The sequence below is a fragment of the Coenobita brevimanus genome, chromosome 74 (assembly GCF_032717465.1).
Source record: "Coenobita brevimanus isolate Jiangsu-jjx chromosome 74, ASM3271746v2, whole genome shotgun sequence".
In the NCBI taxonomy this organism is placed as follows: domain Eukaryota; kingdom Metazoa; phylum Arthropoda; class Malacostraca; order Decapoda; family Coenobitidae; genus Coenobita; species Coenobita brevimanus.
The window spans coordinates 5756933-5770957 of NC_137027.1; the positions used below are offsets into that span (position 1 = coordinate 5756933).

At 40.5% G+C, this 14025-nt stretch overlaps 1 protein-coding gene across 1 annotated transcript in view; it reads left to right on the plus strand.

Annotated features, from left to right (window-relative positions):
- The window catches only part of LOC145407647 (PCNA-interacting partner-like), a 29238-nt gene that overhangs the window by 12966 nt on the left and 2247 nt on the right, over nucleotides 1-14025 (plus strand). The window contains exons 6-11 of the mRNA XM_080278519.1: nucleotides 1520-1674; nucleotides 3194-3404; nucleotides 3915-4066; nucleotides 4679-4786; nucleotides 7122-7287; nucleotides 12851-13069. Of these exons, the coding sequence (XP_080134645.1) occupies nucleotides 1520-1674; nucleotides 3194-3404; nucleotides 3915-4066; nucleotides 4679-4786; nucleotides 7122-7287; nucleotides 12851-13069 (1011 nt within the window). The remainder of the gene's footprint in view (nucleotides 1-1519; nucleotides 1675-3193; nucleotides 3405-3914; nucleotides 4067-4678; nucleotides 4787-7121; nucleotides 7288-12850; nucleotides 13070-14025) is intronic.

Consider the following 14025-nt stretch of genomic DNA (forward strand, 5'->3'; position numbering starts at 1 on the left):
GAGCTAGCTCTGTGGCTAGGGTGAGAAGTGGTTGGAAGAAGTTCAGGGAGCTCTTGCCTCTTCTGACATTGAGAGGGCTCTCCCTACGTGTCAAGGGGTCTTTGTATGCAGCATGTTAGGAGTGTAATGCTGTATTGTAGTGAGACCTGGGCAGTAAAGGAGGAGGATATTCGCCGGCTCAGACGTACAGAAATGACAATGATTAGGTGGATGTGTAGTGCGTCCCTGCGTGCAAGGTCCGGGGGGGCTGGGTTTACGATGGAAGAGTTGAGAGGTAGGATGGGACTGGAGTGTATTGGTGTTGTGATGAGGAGAGGTAGATTGAGATGGTTTGGACATGTGGAGAGGATGGGGGATGATAATTGGGTGAGGAAGGTGAGAAGTGTTAATATTGGGGATGGGGTTTAGAGGGGTAGACCGAGAAAGACATTGGACAAGGTCATTAAGTGTGACCTCAAGGTTAAGGGACTGAACAGTGAGGCTGCAATGGATCGTGTAGCGTGGAAAGCTGCCATTAGGTGATCAAGGCCAGCGCATGCAAGCATGTTGGAGCCTTTAAAAATGAAACGAATGAAAAGAGACAGTTGAAGATTGTATGTGGAGTGCATTGAGTAGACTGAATAAAAAGCAGTATGAATCAAAGGAAATTTGTTGATAATAAGAAGAGAGTGTGTCTGTTGATAAGAGGCTAACAGAGATAGCATGGTTATATATAGAGAGTGGATGTAGATAAAGTCATGAAAAGGATATTTCTGAATAAGTTTTATGGTAAGACAAAGTTTGACAGGCCATGAAGAAAATGGATAGTTATGGTATATGAGTGTGTGAAAAATCAAGGTACTGTATCAAAGTTGATACAGATATTGAATTGATTGGGGATGGATTTGGTTGGCACCCCTTTTTAAGCTTGATAATCAGGAGAATGAGTCTGTATGGCAGATATACCATTATGTCAAGTGCATCAGTGAAGAAAAATACAAGGGGGGAAAGAAAGTGTAAATGGCTAGGCTTGTAGGATAAAGCTAGGATATAGGGGGATTGAATGTGTAAATGAGTGGCTGGTTCATTATGCCAGTCCTGCTGTTTCATACATTGTCTTTCATGTCACTGGATTTTACCTTACCCCATTGTTTGGTGAAAAAAAAAAAAAAAGGTCAGGATGCAAAGCCTGGGGAAGCTAGTATTGCAATTGAAGAGTTGAGAGGAAATATGGAACTTGAATGTATTGGTGTTGTGGTGAGGAGGGGCAGATTGAGATGGTCTGGGCATGTTGAAAGGATGGAGGATGACTGTGCAGAAGGTGAGGGCTGTGAATGTCAAGGGTAGAGCTGCGAGAGGCAGACCAAAAAAGACGTGAGATGAGGTCATAGAGTGTGGCCTCAGGGATATGGAACTGGATAGGAAGGCTGGCAGACATTGAGCCTTTATAAATTATATGAACGATATAGGATGAGTGTAGTGATGAGGACATTGTGTTGTACTATGCTTGTATGTCACTTAAAATCATGATGTCTTTCAGACTATACTTTCTTTTATCCTGCGTCATCGTCTGGGAGGAAAGGGCTACCAGCCAGATCCCAGCCATCCAGTTCTGCTCCATGTCAAGCCTCTTGGGGAGTTTGTTGATGCTATCATGAAAATGCAAGACATAGTGGAGGAACAGACTGAGGCAAGGTAGTGTATCTGTATACAGGTATACATTACAACTGTGTTGGAAGTTTTTACTTACCAACAGCAGTAAGGTGGTTTAGAGAAAAATGTAGTACCTCTACAAACAAAAAATAAAGTGCGGTAGATACATGTATAGTCTGGACAACAATAAAGTATAGTGGATTGTCATTACTCATGAGCAGAATATGGAGGGACTTGGTTTGTTGATAAATGATGAATGGCAGAGAGGACAAATGATTATGAAGTGCATGTTTGTCGGAGTCAAGTCTGAGATGATAAATATAACTCTTGATGTAGACATTGTGATGAGACATGGAATATGGACATTGTGATGAGGCATGGAAGAGAAAGAGTTAAGACCACATAGACAGAATGATGGCACAATTCAAAGTATTTATAGTATTTGTGATGGGAGATCTAAGTGGAAAAGTTGGTATGAGTCCTGTACATCATGTAGAGTAATAGATCATTTGAAGTTACCTGTACCTGAGAAAATTGTGATGGACAGTGACTGAATGACATTTCAAGAAAAAAAGTTATGTGGAGGTACTTTCTGTGAAATAAACTTAATTGTGGCAGATTGGGGCACCCATTATCCACTTACTTATTGCAGTGCTACCTTATGGTCTCTACACTGAGTGACAAACCAAATGGTTTCCTGTAACCCGAGAAACCATTTAGCCTACTATGCTGGGTGGTAACCATATAACCAAATTATGGCACCTGGTTGTTTAGTGGGTAATTAAGGCATTCCAATAGGATTGAGCCTGTGCAGGTTTATATCCAAGGGGTGGTTGGGGTTTATTGCTCATGTAATGCCACTCAGGGATGAGTGAGGCTGGTCAATCTCATCTTTAATGTCAGGACAACTTGCCTAGCCCTGAGCTTCTACTCTCCTCATGGGGCAATGCAGGTTTAGTTGATGGACGGATGTTATTATTTGACAAACATAGGTGTGCTGTGATCTTAGTAGTGTCACATGTGCCAGCTCCACCATTGTGCAGTACAACTTTTGGACAGCACATCTTAGTAGCCAGGCCACCCTCTTGCTACTTTCTAAACATAATATGCATGTGGTAAAAGACAAGCCTATTGAGTTTCAAGGTTCTGGGACTTCCCCTCACCCTTCCCATTACCTATCTACCATTAAGATGGTTAGATATGGTAAGTGAATGCTTGAAAAGTGAGGTATGGATCTTGAGGAGGCAGATAAATCAATAAATGAAAACAATTGGATAAAGTATGTACTCTATGGAGATGCACTTGAAATGGATTGCACCCCTTTTTTACCTTAATCAAATGAACCCCTGTATGTTATTGGCTTTTACCTGTTAGGTTAAGAATATTTCAGAGGCTTAAGTGATGAATGAATGGCACTGTGGACCATTTCACTGGGTATTCTGTTGACAGTTTTCCTACTGTGAGCTCTTAGTTTTCTGTTCTGAGATCTTTTTTGCATCATTTGTTAGTGGGTAAAAGGGTGAGGATGATGAGAAGTTATAGCTTCTTTTACTTTGTACAGGAAATGTGCAGAAAAAATCTTACTGTCCATCAAAAACAACCTCACAAGGATGAAAGGCTGTGTCATCAAGCGAACCATCATCGAGAGGGTGTGGAATCGCCTCAGCTGTGCTCTTGGGTCTTTAATAAATGCAAAAGGAAATACTGGAATCACAGCGCAGATTCAGAAACCATCATCATCAGCATCAGCATCCTTACCAATGAGTTTACAGGTAAGGTTCTTGTCCTTTTTAAAAGACAAAAGTATCAGATCTTAGTTAGAAGACAGGTTGGGCAAACTGAGCATTGTCAGAGTCTAGTGTGTTTTTAAGTATCATATATTTTAAAATTAAAATAGAAATTTAACTCATGGGCCGGGAAAGTTAGTCTGTATTTTTCTCTTTCCTCATATATCATGTCATTATGTCATTATGCAGACGATTTTTCTGTGAAGTGGAACCAATTCTTCCAGGGATGAGAAATAGTTCGATATTTGTCTCTTTTCTTGCTACTTTATTGATAGTTCTGCTAGATGTATGATTTGCAGTTGCCATTTTGGATCATACCCCTTCAGGTATTTGTGGGATATAGATTTAAGATGATGTTGATGTACATTTTATTTCTAAATCTGATAGGTTAGACTATTCCATCTCATGTTCTAGGGAATTTAGAATGAGGTAACTTAATCATATTAGAGTACAGTAATGGGAATAATGACAAGAACTGGAATATCCTGTTGATAGTACTTGTTGGACCTGTGTGACGAGGCCAGCGGACATACATGGGCTGGTGGAATTGTTGATGCTTTGGGAGAGAACTTCCTCACACAGTACAGCAGCTCCAAGAAGCTCCTTTCAACACCAGTTAGGATCCCTACCATTCTTTCACTTTTCCAGTAAGTGTTTTCTTCATCATTTTCCATTATAAATTGTAGCATTGAATTTGCATCAAAATTATTAAAAGTCATATGTAGGTGGGAGCACTCACCATTGACTCACTTGGTATAGTGCTACCTTCAGGTGACTACACTGAATAACTGTATACTACATTGGGTGATAATCTTATGACCAAATAGACCCCTGGTGGTATGTGGGTTAAGGCACTCCAAATGGATGTGCATTTACATCTAATGAGTGGCTGGAGATTAATGCTTACCAAAGCCTTCAACCAGACAGCATCCTCCATGAACCTTCACCTGATATTTATCACACAGAAACATGAGTTTACCTGGCTAGATTATGATGTTGCCAGTACCTTTCTCTGCTTCAGTACCAACATAATATAGCCTACAACACAGCCAGTGCTTTATGCCCTCACCATATGAAATGTATCTCCTCATACTATACTGTACTTACCTCTTGCATTTCACTCACAGCACAAACAAACCTTCAGCATGACAGCAGATTTTTAGGTGCATGGGGCTGAAGTGGCTGTTTTTCTGTTGTCCAGTGCAATTGTCATGGGTGAAAAGAGCAACAGATAATAATGTTATTACTTATTGCTGCAGATCTCCAGTTGAAGCAGAGAGCACAAACAACAGTGTGGAGGAAGACCTTCGAAGTAGAGCCACGAGGATATCAGGAATTAAGGGAAAACGTTCATTGCTTCCCAAGAGGTTCTCTTCACTTCATTTTGGTTTTCATTGGTGAACTAGAGTTTGGTCATCTTGAGCTTTGGTGAATATAGGAATTTGTAGCAGTTTTGCATATTACTGGACACAGCTGCATTATCCTACTAATGTTTTTAATCTGTCATGTGTGATATGTGACGTAAAGGACAGGTGATCTGTAGGGTCAGAAAATCCCACTTTCTGTTCCTGGAGAATTATTGTGCCTTGAAGTAGTGCTGCACACACATGGACATAGGTATGAGAGTTATTTAAGTACGAGAAAGTAGTGTATGAGGAGTGACCATTTGTGAGGGTTTGTGTATTCAAAGGTACTTCAGCTGGGTGTAATTCAGTAAATAATTTTTGTTTTGTTTTGATTTGAAAAGTTTTACATGTGCTTGCATGTACAACTGTTTCCCAAGTACAGTCTCTGGAAGCATATCTGTTCAGTTTTTGAACCCTGAAACAATTTTCCAAACACAGTCTCTGGTAGCACATCAGTTCAGTCTCCGAACCCTGAAATAATTTTCTGAGGCTGTCATTATTCTTCCAGTCCCCAAACCCTGAAATAATTTTCCGAGGCTGTCCTTAATCTTTCAGTCCCCAAACCCTGAAGTAATCTTGTAAGACTGTTCCAAGTCTTCCTCTTGTTTTAACTTACATACTTTTGCTCCTAGATCTTTCCATCCTCCATTCTCTCTCCTTACCAGAATAGCTGCCATTTCCTCCAACACTTTATATCACAAGTGCATTCACTTCCCAGCGAACCTTTTAGCTGTTTATTTGCAGTTTTACCATTTTGAACTTCTCATTTAGGGAAGTAAGCAATAAATAGAGTCAGTATGCGGGTATAATTCTTCCACTGTGATGTTTGAGTGTAAAGAGTATGATTAGCTACAGCACATTTTAGCACATAATATAGAAGAGTGAGACTGTAGGATGAGCTGTAGAATATCAATGGGCAACAAAAGACTTGAAGAGGTAGTTAGCAATAGTTATCAGGGATCTGTTGTGTGTATGCATCTTAAAACTGGGTTGTGATGGGAAGGAGGGAGGCCTGTGTCTTTGGCAGCTTTTATATAATTAATGGACAAATTTCCAGCCAGTCACCAGTGGAACTGACACTGATAAACACCTGACCATCACCACAGCTATTTCTTTGGACCATTGTACTTTAATGCTACAGTACAATGACCTCTCATTTTACCTGAGGGTTGTGTCCTTCAAAAAGTTGTTCAGTGTGAATATTGTGTAATTTAAAACATTTTTCACTCTCATCTTAAATGTCAGGACCAACTTGCCAAGCCCCGGGCTTCTACGCTCCTCATGGGGCAACATAGGATTGGATGATGGATGGATGGATAAAACATTTTGATTATTACTCTACATAACATTTATTTACCACTGTATATATATAGTCACCTCTTACTTTATGATGTTTAGAGTATTTATAATCTTAAACCAAGACATTTTTGGCCAACACATTAGTCACCTCTACCAGCTGAAGTGGCTAGTATAGTTAAGTAATTGTCACATTGGGTAGTGGCATTTATCCCATGCTGCCAAACAACAATTGTAGATGGAGATCGTCATGGATCCAACAATGAGAGAAGCTGTTACAGACTGTCTTGTAGTTCTGGAAATGTGGTGTGCTTCTAACATCTGAATTATAAATTTACTATGTTTAGTAAATGAGAAACAGGCCATTGGAAAGTGTGTTTACAGGTGTTATCTGTGGCTAGTCATCAGAGAGCTTGAATAATGATTTTATGATACCAGATAAGTTTCAGAGCTATTAAAAAGCACAGGATTCAAACATTATTTCAACAGTACTTTGAACAATTAATTCATTGTGCTCTAACAGAATATTTTATTCAGTTACAAAAATGATATTAAGTTCATTTGAGTACTAATTGTAGTAACAGACCAAAAGTTCATCTTGTTTTCCCTTTCCAAGTGAATCCCCCTGATTGTCAGTCATTTTTCCAACAACTCACAACAATGGACATTTTTAAACCAGTGTAACAGTGCCTTAGGTTGGAAATCCACTGAAGTTTTTGCATTATTTTGAGAATTCCTGTATTTAAAACAGGAATGTTGACGTTTTACAGGGCATTATTAAAAAACAATCATTCTTGCATAAATTAAGAAGCCACTGTATATGTTTACAGTAGGCCAGCAAGCATACCTTCATTATATAATATAGTTCATATTTTATAGCTTTCGCAAGACTTTACTTGGATTATAATTCTTTAGATTACAGTATTTACATTTGATTGTGCATAGCAATAGTGTAACCATTCACCACTTGTGTATTGTAATATGGCTATTTTTGTTGCAGGTACCAATCTGGGTGTGCATGGGCTCCACCTGACCTTTCACCCATTAACAGAAATGAAATGGTCACATCCCCATCTTCTCCAATCATTGGCCCCTCTCTCAAGGCCATGGGTAGAGCTGCAGGCAGAAACTGGAGGGAAATAATAAAATCGGTGGGGCAGGAAAATGTAAGAGTTGTGACTGAGCGAATTATTATTTGAATATTTTCACTGGTAAAAGCTAATAGATGGTTGATTATCATTGACCCTGGGAGGTACTACAAGGAGTTATTGTGTGACTGTAAGCTTGGTAACTAACCACAGGAAACTTAGCTCAAGTAAATAGAGTCAGATGTAAACTCTGTCATTGTTACATGTCTTGTAATCCATGAAATGTCTTTTTTCCTAACAGTTTCCATGAAGTGTTGGGAAGTAATTAGCCAGTTATGGCATTTGGCTTAGCTTACGGTTCATTAAAAACAGCTGTATCATGACCAACCTCAAATGGAGATTCCTTAACCCTTAAAGGACGGGTGTCCACATATGCAGTCCCACCATTTTTCAAAGTAACACGGGCATTGAGGCAGCTTCCCTTGCTTTATGGAGGAGTAGGATGACAATAACAAACCCTCCCCAACATCCCACCACCATTATATTTTTATATGTACATAGATACACAGTATATTGGAAACATATTATTCTCCAAAGTGCCTCTATGTAATAAATATATTGTGGCAACAGTGATGTGACTTATGATATTATCATCATTATTATTATAATATGGAGTGCCCAGTTTATTGGAAAATAGTGTTATAAAATGGTTTTGAAAATGTATTTCACTGCAAGTGTGTGGTACGAGTATTGGAGTGCCAGTATAATGATATATAGCTACTGCAGTGATCACACGGTAAATGTTTATAGTATGCGCGATGTTGAATAGTTATTATAATGTGAAAGTCAGAGTGTGGTAAGCTCATGGTAGCGGTCATGTGAAAAAAATTATTTTAGTACTCCTCCTTCTAAAATCACTGCCTGTCCAGTGAAAGTTCACATAGTCTGCAACGCTACCTCGTGGAAGACCTGCTGGTATGTGCTTTCCAATGGTACCTAATTTTTTACTCTAGCATTACTCATTATGTTTTACAAAGTTTTAAAAGTTTGTTTACATTTGGCCGATTATGCCTGTCCTCAGCGTCTGTCACAACATGCGGACACCTGTCTTTAGGGGGTGAAGAAACATGGCACTGCCTGATTTTGTTTTGACTGGTTAACAGTGAGTGGCTAAGGATCCACAGATACCATTTAGATGAAAATGACAGTAGATTTTTTTAGATGACTTTTTGAGCTCATATTGGCAGGAAATTGATTTGTTCTGGATAACTGCCTAACTTATTAATTGAGAAAAGGTCAGTCTATCTGTCTATTGCCAGCACCTTAATCCTGTAAGCAGTGGCCACAAACAAACTGCCTCCATGTTGCCCCATCCACCGCCATTTCACTGCCCTCCCCTTAGCTCATATCCCTCTCTCTTATATACCATCCCTTCATCTCATCCTCGGCCTTCCCTGCCTCCACTTCACTCACATACACTCTCCTTGTTAGTCTCTCACTGTCCATCCTTTCCACATGGCCAAACCACCTCTGTATTTCTCCTAACGCTTTATATCACATCCACATCCACACTGCAATGCTTCTTCATTTCCTCATTTGTCAGTCTGTCTCTCCATGTAACACCACATGCTCTTCTCAAATAACTCATTTCCACTGCAGTCACTCTTAACTTGTGTCATTCCAACAAGGTCCAAGCTTCACTTCCATACAATAGAGTTGGTATCATAGTACTGTCATGCAACAACCTTTTTACTTCCATGCTTACTTCCTTATTTCTTCTCACTGCTTTCAAAGAACCAGCATTCTTTCTTCCTTGTTGTACCTTTTCAAGCACTTCATCCTCCAAGCTTCCGTCCTTACCCATCACACTACCCAAATAATTAAAAGTGCTCACATTTTCCATTTCTTCATCATCCAGCCTCACTGTACATTCAGCGACCTCATTTCTCTCAAAGACCATAATTTTACTCGTCCCTTCATTCACCTTTAGATTTTGTTTTGTACACACCCTCCCAGACTCAATCACTAAGCCTTGCAGTTCCGCTTCATCTTCACTTAACAGTACAGTATCATGCAAACAGTACAGGAAGTTTCCAAATGCTGCCTTGTCTCATTAGGGTCGCTCCAACATCCACTGCCTTGCCTTGTATCTTTTTTATAACCCCATCCATATACAGACTGAACAGCCATGGAAACATGACAATCCAACATTCAGACAGAAAAATTGACTCAGTCCACAATCAACATGCATTGCAGCCTTAGCACCCTCATACATAATCTTCATGGCATTCAACAGCTTCCCATTTACTCCACATATTCATAATATTTTCCGCATTCCTTGTCAGTTCACACTGTTGTATGCTTCCTCCAAATCCACAAAGGCCACATACAACTTCTTTCCCTTCTCTGGAAACTTTTCCACTAAAGACCTAAGGATGAATATCTGATCTACACAACCTCTTCCCCTCCCACAACCTCCCTGTTCTTCAACTAATTCCTCTGTTATTTCCCTAACTCTGTCAGTGAGTATCCTACCATATACTTTCCCCATTACACAAAGAAGACAAATGCCCCTGTGATTACCACACACTTCTTTTTCCGCTTTTCCTTTGTTCAGGGGAATAATTATACCCGACTTCCAATCCTCCGGGACTCTACCTTCCTCCCAGGCCAATCTGCACATTTTCCATATCCATTCTACTACTATCTCCCCATGCTTCATCATTTCACCACACACTCCATCGTTTCCTGGGGCTTTCCCCATTCTGACTTTCTTCATTGCTTCCACTGCATCCATCCTGCTGGTCTCTTCCTCCCTTCTCACCTCCCCCCTTCTCCCAGGCATTCCCCAGCCACTTATGCTCGCATTACTTTCATTCTCTATGTTTAATAGTTCTTTTTAAGTGTTCTCACCATCAGCTCATTTTTTTTTCCCTTCTCCAGTATCAAATTAGGTACCATTTTTATCATTTGCTCCCTTACTAACTTCATTATCACCCTGTCTAACTCTCTTTATCTCCTTTCAGAACATTTTATTACATTCCCCTCATTTTACACTCAAATTCCTTCCAAATTCCTCATCCACTCTCTTTGTACTCTCTCTTACTAATCTTTTCACCTCTCCCTCTCTACATAAACTGTAACTCTCATCTGTCTCTCAACTTCCTCCATGCCTCTTCTTCCCATCCACTGACTATATGCTTTCTTCTTTTGCACCACGGTTTGTCGTACCTGTTCATTCCATCATGGTGTTCCTTGCACCCCCTTTCATCTTCTCTTCACCCCACACACCACTTCACATGCTGCACAGATTCCTTCTGTGAATATCTTGCACACACCTTCCATCTCCCCCATCACCTGTAAGTCATATTTACTCAATCGCTTCTCCACTTCTCTCCTATATTCTGCCTTTTCATCTTCTTGCAACCTTTCTATCCTCCTTGTATGGACAGCTTCCTCCTGTCCTTCCCTCCTTCTGTTCGTCCATTGAATTTGTACCTTACTTTTATCACCACCAAGTGGTGGTCAGAAAGTCCACTCCCTGACCTCTGTATGCTCTTGCATCCATTACTTCCCCTATAATTCTCTCATCCACACATAACATGATCAGTCATTGCCTTCTGTTCATTCAGTTTGCCACCCACCCTTCTCATCACTCACCACGTATACCTCTAGATCATTTTGTACCTGTAGAGGGTATTGGCTATCATCAACCCCCTCCCTGCACAAATGTCCACTAAAGCATAGCCATTCTCATCCACTACTGTAGGCACACCCCACTCACCAACTACTTCATCCACTTTCACATTCCCAACTTTTCTGTTCATATCTCCAATAAAAAACATTCTCTTATTTCTCTCAAACACTTCCATGCACATTTCCATATTTGCCCAGAACTCATCTTTCACTCTGCTTGTACGATCTTGCATTGGCACACACACACACAGTTGCCCACGTTTGTATTTCCACTTTCAGTCTTACCCACATACTCCTTGACCCAACTGAAACATACTCTCTTATATTCATCCATCTCTTGCAGACATAATACATACCTAGAGACCTAAAGTATAGTCATAATGGATCTGGAAATATACATTTTAACTAAAGAACTGCTTAGTGGTAGGTGGGGACGCTCACCATCCATTCACTGTAGTGCTGCTCTTGGGTGACTGCCCTTTCTTCTCTTCCTTCCTTCCTACCTCTTCTGTCTTTCTTTCCTTAATTCTTTCCTCTTCCATCTGTCTGCAGGTGACTTTACACTGAGTGACAAGCCAAATGATTTCCTGTACACCAGGAAACCATTTACCTATGCTGGGTGCTAACCATATAACCAAATTATGGCACCCAGTGGTTTAGTGGGTTATTAAGGCGCTCCAGTCGGTTGAGCCTTTGTGGATTTATATCCAAGGGATGGTTGGGGTTTATTGTCCACGTAATGCCACTCAGGGATGAGTGAGGCTGGTCATTCTCTTCTTAAATGTCAAGAACAACTTGCCTAGCCCTGGACTCCTACGCTTCTCATGGGACAACACAGGATTAGATGATGATGATGATAATAACAAAGAACTCTAAGGGATTTTTGACGATACCAAGCTGTGCTCTACATATACCCACCATGCAAATGTTAGTCTGTTCCATGCACCCATTTTATCCTTCTGCTTTGGAATCATCTGTCCTTCTCCTTATTGGTGGTCTCCTTGTTTCAGTACACTATGGTACTCAGACCACCTTCCACGCAGTTGATATAGTGCTGCCTACTTCTTCCTTCACCTTTGTTTTTTTCTGTGTGCACCCTCCTTTCTTCCTGTTTTTCCTATCCTGTCACTTTTTATTGTTTTTCTTTCCACTTCAGGTGATTGTACTTTGAGTGATAAACCTTAGGGTTTCCTGTAATCCATGAAACCATTTACAATATTGTGTGATGGTAGGTGGGGTTGCTCACTATCCACTCACTTGATGTAGTGCTACTGTTGGGTGTCTGCCCTTTCCTCTCCTCCCTCCATTCCTTCCATCCTCTTCTGTCATTCTTTACTTCATTCTTTCCTCGTCCTTCTGCCTATGGGCGACTTTACACTCCCTCTTTTGTTTTTCCTTCATTCTTTCCTCTTCCTTCTGCCTGTGGGTGACTCTACACTGAGTGACAAGCCAAATGGTTTCCTATACACCAGGAAACCATTTACTAAACTGGGTGGTAACCACATAACCAAATTATGACACCTGGTGGTTTAGTGGGTAATTATGGTGCTCCAATTAGACTGAGGTGGTGAAGGTTTATATCCAAGGGGTGATTGGCATTTATTGCTCACGTAATGCCACTTAGGGATGAGTGAGGCTGGTCACTCTCATCTTAAACGTCAGGACCAACTTGCCTAGCCCCGGACTCGTATGCTCCTCATGGGGCAATATAGGATTGGATGATGGATGGATGTATGGATTGTGGTAACTATATAACCAAATAATGTGTTAAGTGGAGCCTACTCTGGTGCCCCTGTTAAGTGGGTGGAGAGATGCAAATGCAGCATCCACTCAGGAACCAAACTTACTTCTCCATGTCATTATGTACAGGACTGTTATAGTATGTAGCACTGAATGTAAGAAATATGTAGCTGTATGCTGATGCTGCATTCTTCTTTATTCACAGGTTGATGTTCCTGGTATGACGAAAGTAGCCTTTTCACCAGTGGAAGACAAAGCATTACTTGGAAGAAACGAAGGAGATGGAGAAAATATAAAGAAGAACAGCAAGAGGTCACTTCTCTCTGATATTTCAAATGTTTCTGATAGTTTGGCAAAGAAGCAGAAACCTGGGGAGAAAAAAACATGGCAAAAAAATAAAAGCAAAGGGAAAGCAAAGTCAAAGGTCCATCCCATTGGTCAAAGGTCAATTACTGCATTTTTCAAAGTCTGAAAATTATGTCTCTTCAGTCCATCATTTTTATTTTATTTTTGGTATTTTACAAATTTATACAGCTAACTCCTCCACTACAAAAGGTATATCTTGAGCACTTCATTCATCCATCATCTAACCCAGTGTTCCCCCATGAGAAGCATAGGAGCCCGGGGCCAGGCAAGTTGGTCCTGACATTTAACCCATGGATTGCGCAATTACATTTTTTTTTATCCCACACCATGGTGTGCAAAGGAAGGAAGGAATTTTTGTTCTTTTTTTTTAGTTTTTGTTTATTATAAACTTGGAGATAAACATCCAGGGCATCATCTGGTGAAAAAAATAAAAATCTCTCTTTCTCTCCGCCTTTGCATAGGGCCATGCTTATGTTTACGTAGGGGAGTAGTGAAAAAAAAAAAAAAAAAGTTTTGTTTTGTTTATTATAGACTTGAAGATAAACATCAAGGGCATCATCTGGTGAAAAGAAAAAAATCTCTCTCTCCTTCTTCACATAGCGCCATGTGTAAGTTTGCATGGGGGTTGAGTTGTTTACAGTGATGCATGGCCAGCATAGCCTGAGCTGAGGCTCGCAATGCGACGCTACCCAGCCCGAGCTGTGGCTTGCAATCCATGGGTTAAGATGAGAGTGACCAGCCTCAATCATACCTGAGAGGCATTACATGAGTAATAAACCCTAACCACCCCATGGATATAAACCTGCACCAGCTTAATCTGACGAGCGCCTTAATTACTCACTAAACCACCAGGTGCCATAATTTGGTTATATGGTTACCACCCAGCACAGTAAATGGTTAGCTGGTGTAGGGGAAACCATTTGGCTTTGTCACTCAGTGTAGAGTCACCTGTACACAGAAGGAAGAGGAAAGAAAGACAGAAGAGGAAGGAAGGAAAAGAGGAAAGGGCAGTCA